The 23,901-nt window shown below is 36.8% G+C and overlaps 1 protein-coding gene across 1 annotated transcript in view; it reads left to right on the top strand.

Annotated features, from left to right (window-relative positions):
- The window catches only part of LOC103469947 (transmembrane protein 132B), a 243,143-nt gene that overhangs the window by 179,580 nt on the left and 39,662 nt on the right, over window positions 1-23,901 (top strand). Inside the window, exon 7 of the mRNA XM_008418032.2 lies at window positions 9,490-9,685. Coding sequence (XP_008416254.1) covers window positions 9,490-9,685 — 196 coding nt within the window. The remainder of the gene's footprint in view (window positions 1-9,489; window positions 9,686-23,901) is intronic.

Raw genomic sequence — 23,901 nt, 5'->3', positions numbered from 1 at the left:
GGGTGAATGATAAAAGCAAGCAGTATGTGTGGCAAAGGTGTGCATTTGCCACCTGTGTATGTTAGAAATGAAAGGGGGGAATATTTTGCTGTCTGGGTAGGGGGTAGCTATGAGCAAGGAAGACTGAACAAGAAAAAGAGACGTCATGGGCCTATATTTGTGTTTACAGGTGCTTGACAGGAGTTCTGTGCATATCAGAGAAATACTTATGTGCAATCATACAAGACAATAACTAGCATGGCTGGCAACACCAAAAACCAAACAATTCCTCTAAGGCAGGGACATATGCAGAAATGATGCGTATAGCAAAATATAGAATGATTCAATCTAATTATTTAATTACTTTCTTCAAATTAGGTTTGACGTTCCAAAAAAAAATCAAACATTGATAAAATAATAATTCGCTTATGCTTAATACTTCCTTTATTTTCACATGTCCTGTCAGCATTTCATGCTTTCTACAGAGAAACCGGTTGCCTACATGTGCCAGGGAGGTTTTGCGCTACAAGAACAATCTGAGGATGGTATCGTACTTGAGTGATTGACTTTATTAAATCATGACTGCATCCAGCATCAAAGTAGGAAGGCCGCATGCTGTAATAGTAACCTGTGTTTGTGTGACCTTCAGCTATTTGGTATTTGTGTGTATGGATGGGCGTACATGTAGAAAATGCTGTGTTTGCGTTGGATGGCTGTGTGTGAGCGAGTTAGTCACCTGGAGGTGCATGGCTGTTAGAATAGTGAGAACGGCAGAAAGCCTGCAGCACACAGCAGCCAAGAGACGCAAAGGACAAGTGGACTTGGCTCCGGGAGGCGGAAGCACCCCCAGGCAGATACACACAAGGCACCGCCTCAGGACAGCCATACACACAGAGGCAGGTCGCCAGCGGAGCACAGGAGCAGCAGCCTCCAGGAAAAATAGACTAAAGGTGAGATGCAGGCCACTGAGCCCCCTGGCCCAGCCACACAGGGATCCAGTGTCTTTTAACACCAAGGAGGGAAGACCCCCAGCCTGAAGCCCCCAGCATGATGGGCACCAAACCACCACAGCAACTGGAATGCAGAAGAACCAAGGTGGGAAGGTCGAATGGGAAGGATGCCCTCCAGAGCTCAGCCTAGATCCCTGCAGCCATCCCAACATATGCCCAGGAGCAACTGGCCACCTAACAGGAGTCCCCCACTCTGTGACGTAGCCCAAGCACCCACAGCATCACTCCCACACCAAATGGGGCAACCCCACATGACGCCTTCAAAGACCTTGAGGAAGAGGCTTCAATGCAGCAAAGTCCTGCGTAAACTAGAACATGTGGTCACTTGATCTATAAGTGTGTTTGTAGAAAAGTTCTAGAGACACTGGGTTACATATTTTGGAGTAACAGTTTGTAACTAGTATAAAAAAAATGCTTTTACATGTTTGTTAAAAGTGTCATGTCATCACAATATGGTATGAGACAAACCTCCTGGCTCTGATTAGTTGCTTTTGACTGGGACTGGTGCATTTCTTCAGACAGCAGCACAGGGAGGAAGTGGAGGAGATCGATCTTTTCACAGATTATCTGTCTCATACCACACTGTCATGAGATGGTGAAAGTTTTAACAAATGTGTAGAAACGCAATTTTTTTTTTTTTTTGAAAAATAGCATCTTGCAGCTTTAAGGAAGGTCTGTTTTTATTTTAAAACTAGACAATTCCAAACCTAATTCTGCATAAACTTGACTTCTTTTTTTTTAAGTGAAATAGTGCTTAAGTACTTCTAAAGCCACGAACAAAAGGAAGTTAGAAAGACTACGTCACTAACACTTTGTGTGTCATTCTTCACTGGTTCTGTACTATTGATCTATCCTACAGCCATCTATCAGTTTTCACCTTGAGAGTATATGCTGGTATGTCATGCACATATTCTAATGAATATTTAAGAAGTGCAGTGTACCCACGTTCTGTTATTAATTTTTTCCCAGCACTAAACTTGTAGTAATCCACAGCTCAACATAAGTGAGCCACAGTGTGCGTTGGTTCGTATGTGAGGGTTATTCTGTGTTTGTCCTTTGTTTCTGCAAGCTCATTTCCCCAGAGTCCCCCCTCTCCTCTTGGTGACAACCTCACTGTATTCTTGACAGCAGAAACACACTCACTCCTTCTATTACACACACACTTTTTTGTTGGTCTTAAAGTGTGCATCGAAAAATGAAACTGACACTGTAGATCATTTCAAAAAGAAGTGCACTTATTATTGCCAGGTCAGTGATTGTTGGTACTTTACTGTGGATATTTGATGTTTTGTTTTTTTTATCTCCTTGTGTTTGTAGTGAATAGAGTGAATAAAGTCTTCTGTTCAGTCACATTTTTGAGTTGGTTAATGTAAAGTCATTGTTATAACTTTGGCTGAAATATCACGAGTATTGTTAACCCAGCTGAGATCAAGAAAAATCCACTTTGTATCTTTAATTAACTACTTATACTTTACAATTATAATCTCATTTGTACTTAAAACAATGAAAGTATACTAGAGCCTCTGTTTGAGTCTTGAAAGCTACAAGAGTTTATTCAAACTAATTAAAGGAATTCAGGATAATCTGTTCATGAGTTGCATAAATTAATAGTTCCTTAGGTTGTGTATTGCCCACAATGATTCATTTCATATAACTAGAAGCTGATAATCTTATTGTTGTAGCGAAAAATGCTCATACGTTGTCATTCATAACCTGGGTTAAAAGGACGCAGGTTCTTTTTCTTGATAAGTGCTCACCTTCACATGTGTGTGACGGAAGGGAATAAAATCACAAATACTCAAAACATGGTGTGCATATTTGCACACTTGGCTTTGGGGTCAGTGGGGTGCCAAATCCAGGGATCTTCTGTGTTCATGTGTTGCAGCTCTGAGTCCAGAACACACAAAAGTTATCTGTCTTAAGAATCTCAGGAGTTTATTTTTCTCTGACAAATACACAGAAGCATACACACAAACATGCAGTGAGCCACCGGCTGTGAAGATGCTGAGGGGGAAATGCTGTAAGTGACAACTTCCTCTGAGCAAAGTGTGGAGAATTGTTCCTCCGTGTTGTTTTCTTGTTCTTCTCCCATTTCCATCCCCCCCTTTTGCTACACCTTGTTTTCTCCCAGGGGATGTTTTCTCTTTTTCTTGCCAGTGGTGAATGTCTTTTGGCTCATGTGTGCGTGTGTTTGTTCTCCATTGTCCTTTGAATTTCCCCTGAGACCACCACTTTCCTATGGCACTCTTTGATAAGACGCCCCTGTCCTCTGAGCATTCACTACATGGTGTGAAGAACTCCATGTATGTCTATGGATTATATATGTGGCTTTTGCCTCTTTGTGGCAGATTGTATTTTTTATTTTTTTTTTACTTCAACACCTGCCTGTCTTCAGGGAAAGAAACCAGCGAGGGGTCAGCAGTCAGGTTTTAATTACAGAACAGCCATAAGTGGAGTCTCCGTAAGGCAAACACTTTAGAGAAATTGATTATGTTTCTGTAACTATTGAAGTTATGCATTGTCTTCATGAAATGGTACCTGCCACAGCAATGAAATGGGTATCACTTTATTGATGCTTAAAGCTGTGAAAATATTTTTTTTCAATGCCCTTTTGGTTTCTCAAAACAAAAAATCTTATAAAAATTTGCCCACTTATAAGTGTAAATAACAGGTGGTCTAAAAATGATTTACACAATTTAAATTGGGCACAAATTATGCCATTTACACGCAAATCCTATCATATTTTATTAGAACATTCTAAAAATGAAAGGGATTCCAGTCAGTATCCAGGCTGGTTCTTTTCAAACCATAAAATTACTTCCAGCTAGGAGAAATGTGTTGGTAAATCTATATATGACTTTAATAAAATGGGTTTTAAATACTCTGATTGGACTAAACCAACCATTAATAAGGCTCATGGTTTAGGCTTTTAGAAAAGGTTAGCATAGTCACGGTATTCCACAGGTAACACAAAAACTCCTTTATATGAAAATAATTTAGTGGTGTGACTAGGAAAATAATGCCCTTCTAAAAGTAAGATATAATATAGCTTGAGTAATAAAATTCTTCGCAAAAGTAGTTCCATATGTATGCCTTGTGGTCTTTAAAGATGCAACGAATGTGTCTGAAATATCTCAAGTGCCAAAATCACACCAAATGGGAGATACCACCGAAAATTCTTCTGGAAACTTATACTTTCTACCTCTGTCTTTTAATAAGTATTTCCAATATTTCTATTTCTATAAGAATAAACACATGAGCCAATTCTAACTCTCAGTGAAATGAAGCAGTTTGATGTGTTTTGATCCAGTGCAGGTTGGTGTGTATTGTAGTTACAGTTGCGACAGAAAGATGGACGGGTCCTTGGCTCTTGGTCCACTGGAGGTGTCACAGGATCGGTGTGTGTCCTTGTGTTTCCCCCATGGGTATTTGAGCCAAGTCCTTTCTTACTCACATGTCACATATGACAAATCAATTTAAAGACACACTTGCACACAACTATACATTTCCTGAAATATTTAAAAACTGCTAAATATCTCAACCCTCCTGTCAGAGCAAGCGGTGATCTTTCTGTGACTGCAATCATGATTTTATCTACGCTGGTCCAGACTGGGTACTGAGTTGTTTAATTGATGGCTAAACAGAAAGTGGGGGTGGAGAGGGTCAATAATTTCTTCTAATCAGCTTCAAGAGTCCCATAAGTACCAAACAAGTTAGACACCAAAGTGAGTCCAACCGTCACATCTCAGAAATCACTCGCCGCTGCCAGAAGTGTCTCCGTTTATCTGGGTTTATAGGCTAAGCCATCCCAGCTTCCCCAAGCAGTTCCTGCAGCAATTTAATATCAAAAAGATAGAGATCTGCCTGTCCTTCTTATTTTATGGTCGGCTATCGGGTGACAAATAGACTGGGACATTTTTTTAAACTGTATTCAAACTATTTGAAGTGTGCATTGTTAAAATGCTTGATTCTCATTACATCTTTGAAATTAATTTATCAATAGCTGCAATAAATTATTGTAGCATTTTTTTCTGATTTATTTTTGTTTATTCCAGTTTTATTACTAGGACTCAGCAATTCCTGTAGATGTATAAACAACATATTAAACTGAAATAAAGTGTTATAGTGAGTCAAATAAGACATCTATGTTCAAAAACATTTGTTTTTGTTGGCCAAGGGCACAAAGTACATTCACATTATTATAGATACATAGAAGTTATTCTTTTTAGTTGTGATTTAAATTGCTGCTGATAGCACTTTTTCCTTCCTTTCCAAATCAGAAATTAGGAAATGTGTCAAATATTGAAAGCCAAAGGACTACTACTAGAAGTCAATAGTAATACCCCAAAGAGTGACGCCCTGATGCACAAAATACAGTTTACAGCAACAGAGAGTCACAGTCTGTGGTTCCAGGCAGCACATCATTATTCATATATGCTAGTTTGTTTCCATTTTAAAAGGGGCTAGAAAAGCTTTTCTTATGGCACAAAAAGTTTATTTTCAAGATGCTTGGCTGCTGTAAAAATGTTTAAATTCTTTAATGTTTTATGCTGTCATTTTGTTGAATTTTCATCCCACCCTGAAGTGCACAGACATTAGAAGTCAAGTGAAATAACAGCGATTTTCCTGTCACTTTTGCAAATGTATGCAAAAAAAACAACAAAAAAAGAAAAGAAAGAAACACTTATTTGGCATATTTCTACAACTTAAAAATCACTTTTCTATGTCAGCTGTTCAAATTTAGTAATTTTTTATTTAAAAGCATTTTTCTTGGTTCCATGTATAAAAGTCAAACAACTCAGAGTATGTCTCTTTAACAACTTTGCTTAACCAAGTCAGGTAAGATGTTTATCTACTAAAAGATGTAAGGATTGAAAAGTTCATTTAGTAAAAGTTCAGTAACTCAATTCTCTAAGTGAAATAAATGATCTAGAATAATTACACAAAGACTAGTGTTTACGAGCCATTAGGATTAGCTTTGTCTGAAGGAAAACAAGCTGAAAAGTTGTGAAAAGCATGGACTTCTACAATTCCTTTATTTGGTCGGTTCTGAGTTCTGGAGAGTACGTCTTGTGTGTGTCTATGTGTGGGAATGTCTTCGTATGTGTATGCACTAGAGGACAGTGTAATATTGTTTCAGATCCTAGTGGTTGTGACGGAGCTAACACCTGAATGAACCTGTCACTGCAGACACATTTCTTTTTCTGCTCCAGTGATTACACTGCACCGAAACACACTCAACAATTTTTGGATAGGTCTCAGCACATGTGTGCTATCGACTTGTGCGCAAGGCGGAGAGACGGGAGAAGTGTGTTGCTTGTGTATCGCCTGTGTGCATGTATCTATGAGAGTGGGAAAGACAGGAACGGAGAGCGAGAGCGACAGGGCATTGTGTCTCAGTGTGTATGTGTCGAGGCTTATCCAGGTTTTGAGTTTTTGTCCTATGAAAATTTTAAACTGGGCTGGTTCTAATGTGTCCTTTGCGATTAGGAAACATACACAAAGAAAAGAAAAGGAGTTCAAGGGACACCAATAAATTAATAAAGATGAACAGATGTGCAGCAAAAATATCAGATAAACTAAAAAGTAACAAGTCTGAGTGAAAAGATGTTGATCAAATTTTAAAAAGGAACGTTTTCTTGCCCATTTATTTTGTTGTCTTCACCTCCAAGTTTCGTCTAAATGTTTTAGATTAATTATTTTATAGATTGGCCATTTTAACACAAATCTACTAAGCAGCAGTGGATGCATTGAGTTTTCTTTTTCTTCCCTTTTCTTCCTTTCTTGAAGGTAGTTGAAGAACAGGAAGCAGGAAGCATATATACCAAAATGTATCATTTGTCTCTCCATCTTGTAAACAGCAGCAGTATGTGATGGTAGGATATGATGGAAGACTGGACATGAGGTTAGGTGAAGACAAATGACTGAGAATCAAGCATGACGGTGAAGTAAAAGAGGTCAAGGCAAACTGACACTCCATCAGCTTTTCCTCCTTGATCCACTTCTTTCACTTATCATCCACCCATCTCTGCAGACAAATGCTTTGATTCTCACACAGACACCATTTACTGCAAACCCTATGTGACTTCTTTTGCCATGACCTTAATATATACGTAATGCATATGTCTTGGAACAGGTTAAACACTAAAACTTTTATCCAGGATATACCGTCTCTGGGGTTTGTGTGTGTGTGGGTGTGCGCGCGTGTGCGTGCACGTGTGTGGGGGTGTGCGTGTGTGTGTGAGATGCAACAGATTCCTTGAGGGAATTGACAAAACAGTGACAGTACTTTCTGTTTATCTGAAATGCATCTGAATTATGTCTCTTCTTGCAATCATAAAAATACAGTAATATTGTGCACATTGAGCCTTTGTCTGTACAGCTTTTGTGTTGCACTTAGTGTGAACTGCAAACCTTTTTTCTGCACCAAATTGTTACATTTCAGAAAACAGTATAATTCATGCACAGTTTTACTTTTTTTTTTCTTCAGAAACGTAAACATCAACTTTACTCGTGTGAATCAATTCATTGTTAACCTAAATTTGAAGGACTTAATCTCAGTTTAGTCTTCTACAGTTACATTTCAGATTATGCGTTAGTCTAAGAATAAGCTCATTTTAAAAAGACATTTCTCTTCAATCGTAATATGTGACTGAAGTCATGCAGGTATTATTAAGTGACACCCAAACAAAAGCCCAACCTTAGTGTCTGGATTTCTCCCTCTTTGAACCCAAGATCTAATAAAGTTCTTGACATCTCAAACCTTTTGCTAAGTAATGAGTTCTAAAAAAGAAACTAGAATCCCTCAACGAAATAAACCTGACTTTAGTAAATAATTTTGTTCACTAAATAATGACTGAGACCATATAATGTTCTACAATCAAGCTCAGAAAGACTTTATGAGGGTACTATCATAAAACGCCTGGTATGGTTAACCAGCCTTACAGGTTTAATGAGTGTTTTAAGATAATATTGAACAAAGAAAGGTAAAACCAGAGTCTCGTCAGGAGACATCAAGGAGGATCTGTGGCCCCATGGATGCTTCTAAATCAATAAATGATTTAAATAAAACTCTTCTAATTTGATATACTTAAAACTACCCAAATCTTCCCTCATTCAGAATAAAACAAAAAAGACATTAATTAAACATAAACACATGTGAGGTAGCACCTCTGAGATTACGATCACCAGTAATCTAAATAGTTGAAGTGGCTGGAGTAACAGACAAGAGAACCAGACCTGACCTGCCTCCAAGTACACAATTGATGTAGCTGGGCCATTACTCAACGTGTTGGTCCAAGACAAATTAAATTGGTGTCTAATCAAGCGCAGTCTCCAAAACATACATTCATTTAAGTCCCGACAACAAAAGACACAAGGGCAAGCTGCTCAAATCGAATCACAGTCGCCTAGAATGTAAGTGTGTTTCGATATTTAAGCAGCTGCAGATGATCAGCCAGGTGAGCAGAGGGCAGAGCTGATTGGTTCACAGGGCTGGAACATCAGTCCAATTAGCAGCAGCAGAAATGGTGAGCCACTCACAGACTGGCAGATTTTGCTTTTAATACAAAAAACAGAGACACTTAAATGCAAGCAAAAGATATGGCTATTGTGACATTAAAAACCATCCAGTATGTTCACCAGGTACACAATTACTCAAAATTGCATGTGAAACATCCCTGACACAAAACTTTCATAGGATTGTTGTGAGGGTTTATTATATTTATGTATTTATTTTTTTAAATTCTAACATGTAATTTTAGATTTAATTTGCATCAATACTTCTGACTGAACCTGCCAGGATGTTCTCACATTGTGTTGCAGAAACTATAATTACTTCCCAGGGTGGCAGTGATGTGCAGCACTGTACAGAAACCTCTCCTCTCATTTACATCTTCTCATGCTATTGATCCAACAATGAAATATTGATAGTCATTACTTCTTGGCAAGAAAAAGTGGATGATGGAGATCAGTTTACAGCTGTATTTCCACTGATTGTTGCATGACGGTTGTCAGATCTATACAATCCTTGGCAGGTTTGATACCCCTTGTGGTAGCAATTTTTTATGATGGCCAGGAAAAACCCATTTATAAAAGTAACCCCACCATGTTTATTTTCAGACTAAAGAAGGTTTTGAACAGGTTGTGGAGGTCTTGGAGACAAGAGGTTGTCTTAATCTAGTGTGGAAGAACCCTCAAAGACACAGGACACAGCCGCGGTCCTAAAAAAGTTGTGGATGCACTTTAAACAATTCTTTGGTTCCCAGCAAATTCCTTTCTGTGTTGGAAAACAAAAGCATTATTTTCAAATATTTGGAAAAGAATATGACAATCCATGAACGAATGTATTGCATTAGCAGTTTATAAAGCATCCAAGCTTGGTCACAACTCTACATGCTGCACATTAGCAGTCAGAATGCAAACCATTCCCCCTGGCAAAGTCAGTATGAGTCTTCAATAAACATGTCGAATAACTGATATCCTCTCTCTGTCTTTATAGATTGGACAGTTACTCGTATGAGGTAATGCAGCTGGACTTTGAAGTTGACAACGTGATTAATCTGAAGCCAACCCAGACTTTGCGCTGGACTGTGGAATACTCCGCTAACACACAGATGGCTTTGAAGCAAACGGAACAAGTTTCCCACCTCTACATTAGCAACTCCGACATCCAGGGCATTGTGCCGCTGGCAGAGGTAAGAGATTTGCTCCCAGATGAGAGCAGATTTAAATCTACGATTACAGCTGCACATATTTCTCATGCCTGAATGGATTCCATTTTTCATCTCCTCTTTGCTCCTCCTCCTAACCTTTGTGGCGACACCCCGGTCCTTCCCATTTGTTCAGGTTAGCCTAAGATTAAAGTTCACTTTGTTAATACTGCACTTGATGCAAACCTTCTGGATTCTCTCACACACACGGTTTCAGCCCACCAAAGTTTTAATAATAAAAAGCATAGCCATAAAAACACACAATAATGTACTTTGATAGCTGACAGGGTCCCGTTTTCAGTTGAAATCGTCTTCCGTTTTACACCTGTCATTCTAAATACGTCAATCCAGAGCCTAAGCTACTTCCAGCCTAAGCCATGCTTAAGGATTTACGTAAGTATTTCAGGGAAATATTCCTTTCTATGTGTGCAAATATTAACTAGAAAGCTGTTTTTTTGTTTGTTTGTTTGTTTTCTTGTGGGATGTTGTGCACATTTAGAAGCCTCGTTAAGTTTTTCATTAAAACTTAATGAAAACATACCATATTTAGTAAGTTTTTATTTTTCTAGTAAAATCTAATTTTATCTGTGTGATTTTCTGCACCCAAAAACACACTTATAAAAAAATCTAAGTTGAGCACCAAAATAAACATTACAAAACATTTGTAGCATCTCCTAATGTGTGAAGCTAACTCATTTACATCCCACATTCACAAACTCAAATCAAAAACTATGGCTTAGGAAAGGCAAACTAGAGACAACTGGCTAAAAATGAAATGAGGGATGCATTTCAAAATGCTCCTACTTCCATTACTACTAAGGTCAAGCTAATCTGGCCTGATAGCTCTCCTTCAAACAGCAAACCCCCAGTGACAAAACCCAATTTTGCTTAAGGGATTTCATTAAGCCTCCTCTTTTTAGAAACTATAGGAAACCATTATTCCAAACTGCAACACTACAGGATTTACATATAATATTTTTTCATCAATATAATGATGATATGACAAAAAAAAAAACTCAAAACAGAAATACAATTTAATATGAAATCATACCAAAGCTCCAAGTGCAAAGATAGAATATATACTTGTATGCAACAATCAATGACAGCTTTCTGTGGACAGCTAAGTTTGTATGATTGGATTGTTGATGGTTAAACTACTAAAATCATAACAACATAGACTGAAAGGTCCTTTCTTTCTCTGAAACAGCAAACAAAACACTATCATACAACCTACTTCGACTTCACATTATTGGATGACTGTAGGAAACCATTGTTTGTTATTGAAGACGAAGTTAAAACTTCCAACGGGGCATTATACATTTGTACTTAATCTACTCCTTTCATCTGATGTTTAAAATCCAGTCCAAATAATTCCCATCAAGAGGTCACTGAATTAGTGAAGAGTCCACAATTTAAGCCTGACATGGCAACTACACCAGGGAGGGTAACAGCTACGATAGTGCTGACATTAGAAAAACATTATTTGATATCTTTCCTTTACACAGACACCACAAGTTTCCAGTTTGATCTGATAACTGGGGAGCTATTCCTGTATGTATTTTTCGGGTGGAAATTACTTCTAAAACCCTTTGGGGTTAATCAAGTTAAGAAGTTAATCTCTGGATAAATACATATGCTTTCTGAATGCCTTGAATGTTTTATTACAGAACATTTGTGGGGGGAAAAAAAACATCACAACAGAGAAAATTAAAGCCTGGTCAGGTTCAAAATGGTATCCCAAGCTTTTAACTTTTCATGGAGAATTGATCCCCTATAAACAGAGAATAACATGAAGCCAGGTGCTGTTGTCAGCTCACAGTGGTATCTAACCCAAAGGTGCTCATACCATATTTCTTTCATTAAACTAAAGATAGAGACATTCAGTGAGTGTTGGTTTTCAGTATATCAGACCTAATAACAGATGGTTATCCTTGCAAATTTACAGGTCAGATAAGAAAAGCATTAATCAAGAAAACAGGTTCATGGTAGCTCTTGAGGTGGTTTAGGTAGGACAGATCACCTTAGTAGGACAACTGTTAGTTGTGCACCTCATAAATCAGATGTCTATGAATGAGTGGCATATAGACAGCACATTGAAAAAAACAGCCTACAAGGCATTTTTAAAGATTGCAACAAGGAGCACAACCAATATGGGACATAAGGTCTGCTGGTGAGATGGACCCAACATTTTGCTTTTGAACCAACATAGAGAATGGCATTTGTGGTGCAGAGTTATGGTGTGAGTTGGGATTCCTTTGTTGGCATATACAGAGAGGTGAAATGTAGAGATATACCCTGAATTATTTGCAGCTGTAATTGAAGTGAAAGGTTTTGATAGAAAGCCTCGACTCAGAGGGCCTGACTTTCACAAGATAAAAGTAGAACTGGTAGCACCTAATGTAAAGCTATTTTGTAACACTGACCAAAGAAAAACTTGAAAGGCAACTTTTTTTTCTGATGTTTCCGACATAACAATTTACCCAATTTCTTTGAGATGAATAATTTGTTGCATTCACTAGAAGACACACTAGCAATCATGCAAAGAGGGGTTTAAGACAATACTGATGAAAACTGATTTCCATACAGACTTCCTTCAGGCTTACTATATGGAAAGACCGTTTCATCTTCAGCAAGAACAGCCTCACTTTGTATACACATATCTACAGATCCAATTTTACTTTCTCTCCCTTCATCTATCTTTTGCCTTTCCCCTTCCGTAAAAGCATCAAAATGGCTGTTATTACAAGCCATTTGGGCTTCCTGATTTGTTTACTAGAGCTGCCTGACCAGGTGTTGATTATTGGTTGGTTGTTTAAGGTGTCCGTCACTGAGAGGGGTCATTGTGATAGGTCGCCAAGATGAAAGCTTCATTTTTCTCCCAGGTCTTTGAGAGAAGGAAGAGTAAAGGAATAGAATTAGGAGCTGGAGGTGTAACTTCAAAGTGTGTTAGATGTGGAAGCTTTCAAACACTTTTACATCTTTCAGTTTAGCCAATTTCACATCAGAGGATCACAATTTGGGAAGCATCTGAAATACAACTACAGTAAAATATGAAATCTTGCTCACAGCTGTTTAAAGTACCTGAAAGCTGTGCATCACACATAATTGCATCAGGGGCTTTGTATGCTGGCTTTGAAACATTATTCCTGCTTCGACTGTTTATATGATTCAAAATCTACATCAGCCATCTGCTACCAGCTCGCATGTCAAGAGTCAGCTCATCAACAGGGCTGATGTGTAGGTACAGAATGGCTCTCTTTATTTTATTTTATTTTTTTTTGGAAGCCAAAAATGAGAATCAGAATACTATCTGTCATCACTGATCCATCTCCAACATTTTCCCCCTAATTCCATATATCCATTAAGCCTCTGGTCTCTTGGCTGAGCTGGGACGAAAGAATCCCTCTCCAAGAAACGAGGGATTATTAGGAGTAATTTGTCTCCTGTGGGGCCTAAAAAATTGGTTTCATCTCGAGATGAGGGGTTAGGAGGGAGAGTTGTTAGGGAGAGCTGAGCGGGGAGGCGAGAGGGGAGCCAAAGAGAGAAGGAAACACAGACATTAACAGACTGGATATAATAAACTGACTGAATTCAACGTGATTAAGATTAGCTAATGATTTCTGCTCTCAAAAAGAATCCTGAAGCAATTTTAGTTGTAATTTCCTCCTAAACTCGCCATCAAAATAAGAGCTTATAATATTGTGTTGTATTCTGTGTTATTTGTATTTGTATCTTTTTTTTTTTAAGAATCGGCTGCCAACATGGCATCAATGAGTGAAAAGATGGCAAAAAAATTAATTTTACAAACAAAACTTCCTGTAGATACAGATATAAACAGAACTCGTTTTGTAGCATTTTATTTATCTCAGATAGTTAAAAAGTTAAAACTTTCTAAAGTAAAAATTCAAATTGAATGGAAGTCTGTGGAAAACAACACTGTTTTATTTTTACATGTAATAGGAGTGGGTACAAAAATGATTAGATCTACGCATTGACACAAACAGCATCAGTTCTTCCAAAAAAAAACATTTTTTTTAAACATAGAATAGCAACAAAGTCTTGGCACATTGTCAACACTTTCAATATTTGACCACATCATTTTAGACTTTTCATAAACACTGCATCATTTCATACATACACTAAAATACACCAAAAAATGTAGGTGTTTACTGTGGATTTCAAGGTCGTCTTTGTAGCATCTGACATGCTTTAGGTGAAATATACGTTTGTTTTCATGTTCTGACTCACACCATCCTATTTGAAAGTCAAAAAGAGACTTTACTTGGATTAAATTAAGCTTAATTTATACTAATAATTAATATTTGTGTTACATGACACTTAGAGTCCCACATAAATTTATCATTCTTAAAATGGCAATAATTAATTGTGCTGTATGTCATTTGTTGTTTGTCATTGCAAATCACTCTCAATCTTTCCCACCATAATTTATGAAAACAGGGTAGAGAAGAACAAAAATTAGTCTTTGAGAATCTAAAGTTTTTATCACCAAGGACAACGCCGCAGTTAAATGTTCACTCAAAATGTGTTAAGCTATTTTTGGATTTTTTTTAAGTGGATGTTTTTCTGATGATTTAGACTCATTTACACTGAGCTCATCTGTCTTGTATAACTAATGGAAGTGAACGAAACCATAAAAGACAAACTTGTATCAGAGGGAAAATAGGATCTAAAACGTACTTTGTTATATTCCCTTCCGGTGTCATATCTAATATTTGTTTTTTATAACATTGTTGAATTGATTATTTTTGAAACAACTGACTTGATTCAAAAAATAAAAGCAAAAAGTTTAACATTTTCACTACGACAAACCTAATGGCCCTTTCTTGTCTCTTTGTTCCACAAATTTGCTTTACATATACTCATTTATGCAGATTTGTTAATTTATTGCTCATGCTGGAAGAACATAAAACTAAAATATCTGTTAAATCTTTTTATTGTCTTGTTTGTGCCTGATTGTAATTGTGTAGCTTTGTGGAACTGCAGAATTTCAGTATCCTTCCAGTTTCTCATTAGTTTTTTTCTTCAGGTTTAAACACTTTTCTCTCTCCCCTTCTGTCTATGTATTCCCTAACCTCACGCCCGCTCCTCTTTTTCTAAATTCCCACCCGTCCTGTTGCTACTCCATTTGCCCTTGTCTCATCTTCATCCTCTATCTTCATCCTCCTTCATTTCTCCAAAGAGTTTCACCTCTCTGAGGCTTTACTATGTAATTAATTCTTAATTAGGACTCTTGTTTATCTTTGTTTCTTAAAGATGCCTGTGTGTATGAGTGCATTTTCTGCTCTTTTAGCAGAGCAGTTATGCTAAGTGGCTTCTTAATTTTCCTCTTCTGATTGGTTGTGTAGAAAAAGGTTAGTAAGTGCAGAAAAAGAAACTGAAAAATCAAATATCTGTTAATGAAACCATTCCCATACACATACCCAACTCATTAAAAGGCTTAAAGTTTACACCTTCTTTCATCTATTCCTTTATTTCTTTTTCTCACATCTCGAGCTTTTTCTACACTCTAAGCATATTTCTGTGTTTATCTTTTACAATTCTAACATATCATATATTCAGAAAGTGCTGTGATTATTCACAAATATTTACCAGAATTCCCCTGCTTGCTTACCTCCAGCATGGTAACTGTAACTTAATGTCTTTATTGCAAAAGGCACTTTTTTTTTTCCAATTCCCCAAAACTAAATAATCTGTCAAATCACAAGATTTGACAGATTCATTCCAAGTAAGATGCAATTCTACAGAATTTATTTCCTGTTTAGATTTGAGATGATTCATTTAAAAATGTTTGTTTTCATTGTTTCAATTTTCTACTAGCATTTTGAACACTTAAAAAAAATCAAAAAGGTAATGTAAATACTTGTTGACTGTGACACCATGTTTAATGTAGTTTTCAGCATCAAACTCACCAGTAGTCAGTATGTCTGACTGCACCAAACCAAGAGTTATTCAAATTCAAAGATTCAGAAGCTGCTATTATTATTTGTTTGAATTAGTAACTTCCTTGTTGAGGAAGTGTGAAAAAGTTTTAATTATCTGTTCTAAGATAAAGTCATGTAGGAAGTCTAGGATTTCTCCAAGGCTGCAGAGAGAAGCTTTCAAAGAAAATGAGAAACAGAAGGATAATCAAAGCTCCCAATTTTACCATGACTGACTGATTTGATTTTTCTCCCCTGAACCAAATCTAAAACAAACTCCTTCATACTCAGTTACATAATCACATTTGGGAAGTGCTCAGTCTGACAACTGGTTCTTCATGGACCACTAAAGCAGCAGAATCAGAGCAGATAGAGGTGCGGGGAAGCCTAAAAGAAGAGAAGAGCAAATTACTCCTAACTCTGGATTATTGCTAGCTATTTCCAGACCTGCTATTTTACAACTTTAATTATTCAGATACCAAAATAAATAAAATTACTAAATTAAAATAATGAAATTTTAAAAGAAAGATGTAGTGGGAAAACAAAATGAGGGGCAGGGGGAAAAGAGAGAGAAGAGATGGAAAACTAAGATTTAGCACAGAGAACAAACAAAAATTAGCATTTTTTAGAAGCTGAAAGCAAGATTTTAAAGAGAAAAAAGGAACACAAGACTATTTAGGAGAGATCACAGGAGGCTAATGAACAGCTTTATCAAACGGCAAAACACAAACAATCATATTAGTACTTTTTATTCAAGCTGGTGGAAACAAAATCAATGTTTTTGTGTTTCTTTCTGTGCCTGTCATGTTTTAAAATTCAACATCAATGATAATAACGTGAAAATGTTCCCCTCCAATTCTGTTTTTACTTTTTTGTCACAATAAAATGTTAACATTATTAAACAATTTTTATATAAAATATACAAAATTGAGTTGAGTAAATAAGCTTGGTGCAATCAGCTGTCCATTGAGTCTGCATGCTTGTTCACAAAGAAGGATTCACTCAATACAGTCTGATGAGTTTCCCCTGACAGCTTAATAGACTCAACATAGCTGCACCGTTTTATAACAAGTATGCAATGTATGCATAAATGCATGAATAAGTCTTTTGCACTGCACCATCCGGCAACTTCTCTGACCTGCTATGCTTTTCAAGTGAGATGCAGAACTCTTTTCACGACTGTTGTACGAAATGCAATGAGTGTTTTTCCATCTAATTATAGTCTGGGCCATGAGGAAACTGTGACAATGAAGAAATAAACTAGGGTTTGTAATTATTTTAATATTCACTGTATTATATTAAACAAGCTTTCCAAAATTGAAAGAGGTAATGGTGGAAAACGAAGAGAGGTCCAGTGGATGTGTGTCAGTCCTTCAAGTGAACAGAAGCAAAGAGGAAGAGAGAAAAGAGACAAACAAACGGTGGTAGAGACGACAAGAGCAGGGCAGTTCTAATTAAATTAGGCCTCTGGAAATTGAAAGAACAATTCTCCCAAGGATTTTACACAAGTGTGTGTGTTTCAGCATTTCTAACCTTGTGCGGCCAATTTTTTCATCAGATACTTACATTTTGAGGACCTGGTGCTCCTTAGGGGGTCCAAAGCCTGGTTCCCATAAGAAGAATTTCTCTTCTTGCGTTAGGGATTAGGTCCAGGACTAAGGTGCGTATTGATTTTGGGTTAAGTGTAGAGTTAGTGAAAATGTCTGGATCTGGCATAAACCCAATTACTAAAATAAATACACTCCATGTGTGTGTGCACGGTTGGATGGCCTGTTAGCTTTCATATCTACCAACTGTCTTCATCCCTCCTCTCTTTTCCTCCCTCTTTTTATTCTTCCCTCTCTGTTTGATTATTCAAAATTACTCTAATTTTGTAGCACTTAACCCCCATTTTTAATTTCTGCTTTTTTTTTTTGCTTCTCCCATTTTTCTTACTCTGTTTCACTCTTCACTTCCCACTTTTCTTCTTTCTCCATCTATTTCTGTCTCAATGTTTTGTTCCTTATCTTGTTAATTTATGAAAAGGAAAGAAAAATGTCAACTGTGTTAAGTTATCGGTTAAGTTATATTTCTATGATATTTGTCAGTGAGGCAACTCATGGTAGGGAGTCCAGACATTTCCTCTTTTAAATTGATTGAAAAAACTATTTGCACCCCAGCTTACGATGTAATTTTAATTTGATGTGATAAACAACGGATGGTTGTCGGAATACAAATTATCTCCACAGTTTTCAGTTTTTTATTCAAATATCATTTATCCTTTCTTCACACTACACAAGACTTGGTTCTTCTCATGCCCCTAAATACAATGCAATGCAGCAAAGTAAATATGGTCTACATGTGTGTAATTCTATGAATACCTCAAAGGTTTGTTGGAGATTGTTAATCAACATGCAGCATCCTTATAGAAGAGTGGCATGAAGAAAGCAACAGGTCTTTGCAACAAGCGCCATCAAACGTCCTAAAGGTCAGATGGAAAACCAAAGCCACTGGTGGGGGCAGTATCATGTTTTGTGGATCCTTCCAGCTGGATACCAACATTAAAAATTAAGCCAGAACTAAAACGGAATGATTAAGATTACAGTATGTGAGTGACTCTTTTGAGCAAAAAAATTAATACCAACAGATGTTTTCCATCAAATCTGACTGATCTCAGTTATTTTGCAAAGAGGAATAGCCAAACAGTTCAGTCTGTAGATGTGATGCATACACCAAAAGATTTGCAGCTGTGATTGCAGAAAAAGTTGGCTTCACAAATTATTGACCAAAATGATTTGGATACAGATCTACGTCACACTACAAGATTTTTATGTGTTAGAACTGTAAAGTACTGAAATGGCAAGTGAACGTTTGTCATATTCCTTCTGTTGTAAACAAATTAAAAATTACCCAATTAGTGAGTTCTCAGAGCTCGGCATATTGGGTTTTTAACAAAAACCCCGCTTTAAACTTTTCCAAAAGGTTATGCCTGACCTTTTTGTAGCGTTCTTTGTCGTTCTTTTGGCATTTCTTTTCCTGAATGTTCCCTGTCAAAGCCTTTACAGAACTGTATTTTTACAGAAAGATTAAGGAATCTGCCTAAAGAGCAGGTGACTTCAGAAGGCAGATTTGAAAGCCGTGAATATTTTCCTTCTACTTTGCAATTATTTTTGTGCCTCTCACATAAAAAAAAATGACATTTGTGGTTGAATCATCATAAAACATTAAAAACTTCAGGGCAATGAATACTTTTGCAAACCTTTCCTGAACTGGATGCATTTTCTTTTTTAGCACTATTATTACCACCCAGCCATTTTCAAAGACAAAAGCTCCTCTCCTGAATAGGATCCTATATGGTTATACAAACAAAAAGAAGTGTGTAATAGTAACGTTGTTTGACCTGCATCTTGCGTAAAAGTCTTAACACACTCCTGATAATTGCCTGTTATTACTTGTGTGCAGTATTGACACATTCTAATCTCAGCTGTCCCCAAGAAAAACACTAGGCCTGATAGCACTTTGTGGCTGTGAAGGCTGTCTGCGTGTTACTTGTGTGCGGATGCAACCTTTGCCTGCCTGTTTGTATTCGCAAAGGAATGACAAAGGTTAGGTGTGTCCTGATTGACCCAGGAATGGAGCAATTGACTCTCAGATACCCCACAGACTTGTTAGTACTTCATTAGGAGCTCCAATTAGCATCATGTCCGACAGGCAGGTGGAGCAGGAGGAGACGGCCTGAGATTGGTAGCAGAGGTGAAGAGGCTAAGAATACACTTGAGTCCCCAGAAATGGACTCAGAGAAAAGTGCAATAAGAAAGTGAGGTATTGCACTCTATCTAAATAGTTTTACTATCAGGTGAAACATTAAATTCAGTTACATTTATATGCACTGTATTAGAGTCTTTTAAAGACTATCCAAAGAAGTGCTTGTGGTTTTTCTGCTTTGTATGGTTCCACATCATTATTAAACTAACCTGACCCCATATTGGGAACCCTACTTATTATTCTACTTTATTTGCGTTCCTGATTTTTAAAAATGATTTTAAGATGAGTTGGGGTAAAATTTCCTCTTCATATTTGCTAATAATTTCTGACTTTGAAAGCGTGACCCAACAATAACTCTTGAGTGGAAGAGCTGAAATGTCTCCTACTCAGTTTACACAATAAGTCAGAAGTCAGATAAGTCAAAAGAAATATTTCAACATTTCACCGCCACTTTATTTTGAGTAATTATTCTGTCTAACATGGATAAAAATAAAATTTGTTTCACACAGAAACACACACTCACTTGCAGGAACACTCAACAAAAGAGAATCTGCATAGACATAAGCTGAGAAATGCACACATCTACACACAGCAACTCTACAACCAAATAAATGAGGCGACACTCCTCGAGCCTAATAGTCTGGCTGTAATTAACATTGTCATAGTGATAATAGCCATTTATCCCTGACAAATCATACACACACATGCACACACACACACAAAACTTCTTTCTAGTCTAGGCAGCACGCCCAGGTGTCAGCACCATCATCTGTTTCTGTCATTCCCCAACCTTTATTTTACTTTTTCTCTCATTTAACCTCCTTCAATCTTGTCTTAAATATTTGCACTTTTTTTCTCTTTACTTATCCTGTCAGCTTTCACTTCCTTTTCAATATCCAAACCCTATTATACTTCTTGTTCACATCTTTCTTTCACTCTCTTCGCCTTTCTGCAATCTGTCTCATTTTACGATTCCTTTTATGGTTTGGTGCTGCTGATCGCCTTGAGGTGTTGGCAACACAAACACAATAAATGCAAATTCAGCAGCCTCATCTGAGGTGAAATAAGCAAACTCTGGAGTGCTGGTAGACCTTAAATTATACAGTTTGCCACCACTATACAGGGATTTAAATAAAAGAAATGCAAATAGTTCATGGAAATCAGGATGTATGCAGTAGGTAATCTACAAACAAACAGTTTTCAGGATTGTAATAGTTGAAATGTAGTGCTGGGAGAGAAAGGTAGACAGTAGGAGAAGAGCGTGACTCATTTTTGCTTAGGTTGCTCAGGGGGTTCCTGTGTCATGGTTTATGGGATAAAATGGCAGAACTCTAAAAAGAAGTAAATGGTTGCTTTCAAAGAAGTAGAGAGAACTTGAGAAAGACATTTTCAAAAGTTCACAATACAAAACTTTTTTTCTTGTTTAATAATTAGGAAAGAAATAAATTTCTATTCATTTTGATTCTATTTTTCTGCACCTCTTTTCTTCTTTTTCTGGCATCAAACACGCTCAATAAACTTTTTTTTCCACACGTTTAGCCAAACCATCTGTAGCAACCTCTGACAATAGACATACGTGATCTTTACTGTATTTGAAGCAATGGACTGGGGGAATTAAGTAGATATTGATGACAGGAAAATCTTTACATTAGAAAGTCAGTCAATGGTTATTTTAGTGAACACCACTGACTGTCATTCTGGTTAATTACAATATCAGTTCAAGTCACAGTTCATTTACTTCAACAGGACTTTATTTTAAGAACAACTGTATCCTGGACTTCTCTGTGGTTCTCATAAAACTTAAGCAATTAGACTTTAATAGAATGAAAAGATCCCATTACTGTCACATTTTTATATTTACCCTTAAATTTGATCATGGAAATGAAACTGAATCTGTGGCATAATAACCATTTGATTTGCATATTTATTCATCATATTGTTTTATTGAGGAATTATGTGATTAACAATACACATAAATGACCTGTAATTTCTTTCTCAAGTATTCTGCTGTGATCTTTTGGTTCAATATGTAGATTCATTTCTTCATTTTCTTAACAGTTGACATAATTATTACAACTATGAAGATAATAATGAAAAAAAACTCCATATAAACTCAAAGTTAATCAAAGGTCAAGCTACCAGTTACTGTTATAAAACTACATACTTAGAGAGATGTTTTTTAAATACTTTTGTTTAGATTAAAATGTGTTTTAGTAGTAATATATTTTAGTTGGAATCAAATTGGTGAGTAGAACTGTGGGAAAAAAGTGTTAAGCAGGAGAAAGTATAATATATAATGAGTGTGGTGCTCTCTATCATATTTCAGTTTTAAAATAAGTTAAACTTCCACACTAAATGATGGGATGATTGCTGCCATTCAATAAGACAAACATTCACTAAAGAGAAATGTTTTCTAAACAATTATTACATAATGAATCAAAGGTTGAGTCTGGATCAAATCACTCTTCTCTTCCTGCAGGCAATTTGTTAATTTCCTGCTAAAAGTGGTAAAAGAGTCAATTTCTCCATTAGCAGTTTGCCTAATTACTTAATTGCTGCGTCTATCAATAGATGAAGTGAGTTTAATGCTTTTTTTTTCAGCCGTTTGCTGTTCTAGTTTTTACAAGGTATGTATAGTACTTGTGTTACAAAGGCTAATTAAATGATGGTTTTAACTTGAAGCAGAGTCCTCTTACTGTGGGGAAACACATCAACATGCATTAGCTTGTTGCTGCATTTAGGGCTGCATAGTCTGTCATATGCAGTGACAAATCTCAACGTCTTCATATTTCTCATATTTTGTTGTTTACCGTGGTTTTATGCTTGGCCTATTATATTTTCCCTCATTGTCGTTTACAGAACATCTTAGTTTTAGCCAGAATACATTGCTAGTATGTATAGACATTGGTTTTACCTCAGATTAATGATCAGATATCTGTCTGTGCTTTGACTGGACCATTCTAATGCAGGATTAAGCTTTGATCTAAAACCTTCATATTTTTTGTCGGTTTTAGAGATGCTTAAAAGTAAACCACTGCTCCAGATTTTCTGTGAGATTTACCCTGAATTTAGCTCCATCCTTCTTCCAATCAACTCTATTTACCCAGTCTAAGCTAAAGAAACACATACCCACAGCATGATACTCCCGCCACCATGTGTTACCATGGAGATGTTGTGTTCTGGGGATATGCAGTGTTTAACCGATTAGAGCTACAACTTCATATTTAATAATTCCCTACATGACCTGTAGCAAACCAGAAACGGGACTTCCTAATGTTTTAATTTGGAAATGGCTTTTTTTTCCTTAGCCTTCCATACAGGTCAGATTTCTGGAGTGAATAATAAATAATAGTTCTATGAACAGATTTTCCCACCTGAGCCTTGAATTTCTGCAACTCTTCTAGAGTCACCATGAGTAACCACACTCTACTGCTTCTCCTATTAATGTTAACAGTCTATGTTAAAAATCATATTTTGCAATTGGGTTTAGATGGACTAATCATTCAAAACTTAGGATCGTGTTTTATAAGAGATACTGCTTTATGTTTAGGTGAGCTGAAAGCAAATGCAAACATTTCAGACGTTTATCAATGAAAGATTTTTGAAAACAATCTTTCACTTTCACTTCAGAGTTATGCACAACTTTGTATTAGTCCGTTGCATTATAAAATACAATAAAGTGCTTTATTATAACATGAAAGAAACTGTGCATATTCTAAATGCAATATACTTAAGACTATGGCTTCCATAAATTTGTGTTGCAGAAACTGTTCATTTCCGGATGACAGGTATTGCAAATTCTCTGGAAAACAGTCTTTGCTTCTCTGTTGGGAAATAATTGGTCTTGTTTTCCTTTCTTTCCAAATCACTTTATTTTACTTGCGTTATACAGCAGCTAGAGGTAGCAGCAGACTTTGTGTGGCCAGTGTCCCATTGTTTGGCTTATTAGACTGTAGTGAAAAGGTCACAGTGTGAACAAAGGAAGATTCTGAGTTGTATATGTTCCAAGCAATTTCCTCCAAATGAGAAACCTGACAGTTTAAGGAATGAACAGAAAAGTAGATAAGGCAGATACACATCCCTGTGTGCGTGTGTGTGTGTATGTGTGTGAGAGATTGAGGGCGAGGGAGAAAGAGAGAAAGCGTCTTAATGTCTCTGTGCCTTTACAAGAAACAAAACCACAGAGTTGATGTCACTACTGCCATTTTGACTGAAAAAAATATCTCTGAATGTGTGTGTCTGTGCAAGAGTTCAAAAGAGAAAGAGAAAGGAGAAATTTGCTGATAGCCTAATGGAAAAATAAAAAGGAAAAGAAAGAAAAGTGCTTACATGCTCCTGTGCTAACATGAAATCTAATTTTGCAGAAAAGCAAAAGGCTACATTTTTTTCACAGTGTCGACCCTTTGATGTGTGTGCGTGTATGCATGTGATAGGTGGTCTCGCTCTAGTTGCTTCACTTTGAGTTGCACACACACCTTATACAGCATAAACACGCATGAGTAAACACCACAGGGCAGA

Source organism: Poecilia reticulata, linkage group LG9, assembly GCF_000633615.1.
Source record: "Poecilia reticulata strain Guanapo linkage group LG9, Guppy_female_1.0+MT, whole genome shotgun sequence".
NCBI lineage: Eukaryota > Metazoa > Chordata > Actinopteri > Cyprinodontiformes > Poeciliidae > Poecilia > Poecilia reticulata.
Note: the sequence above shows the minus strand (reverse complement) of the source record. Positions and strands in the feature narration are given on the sequence as shown.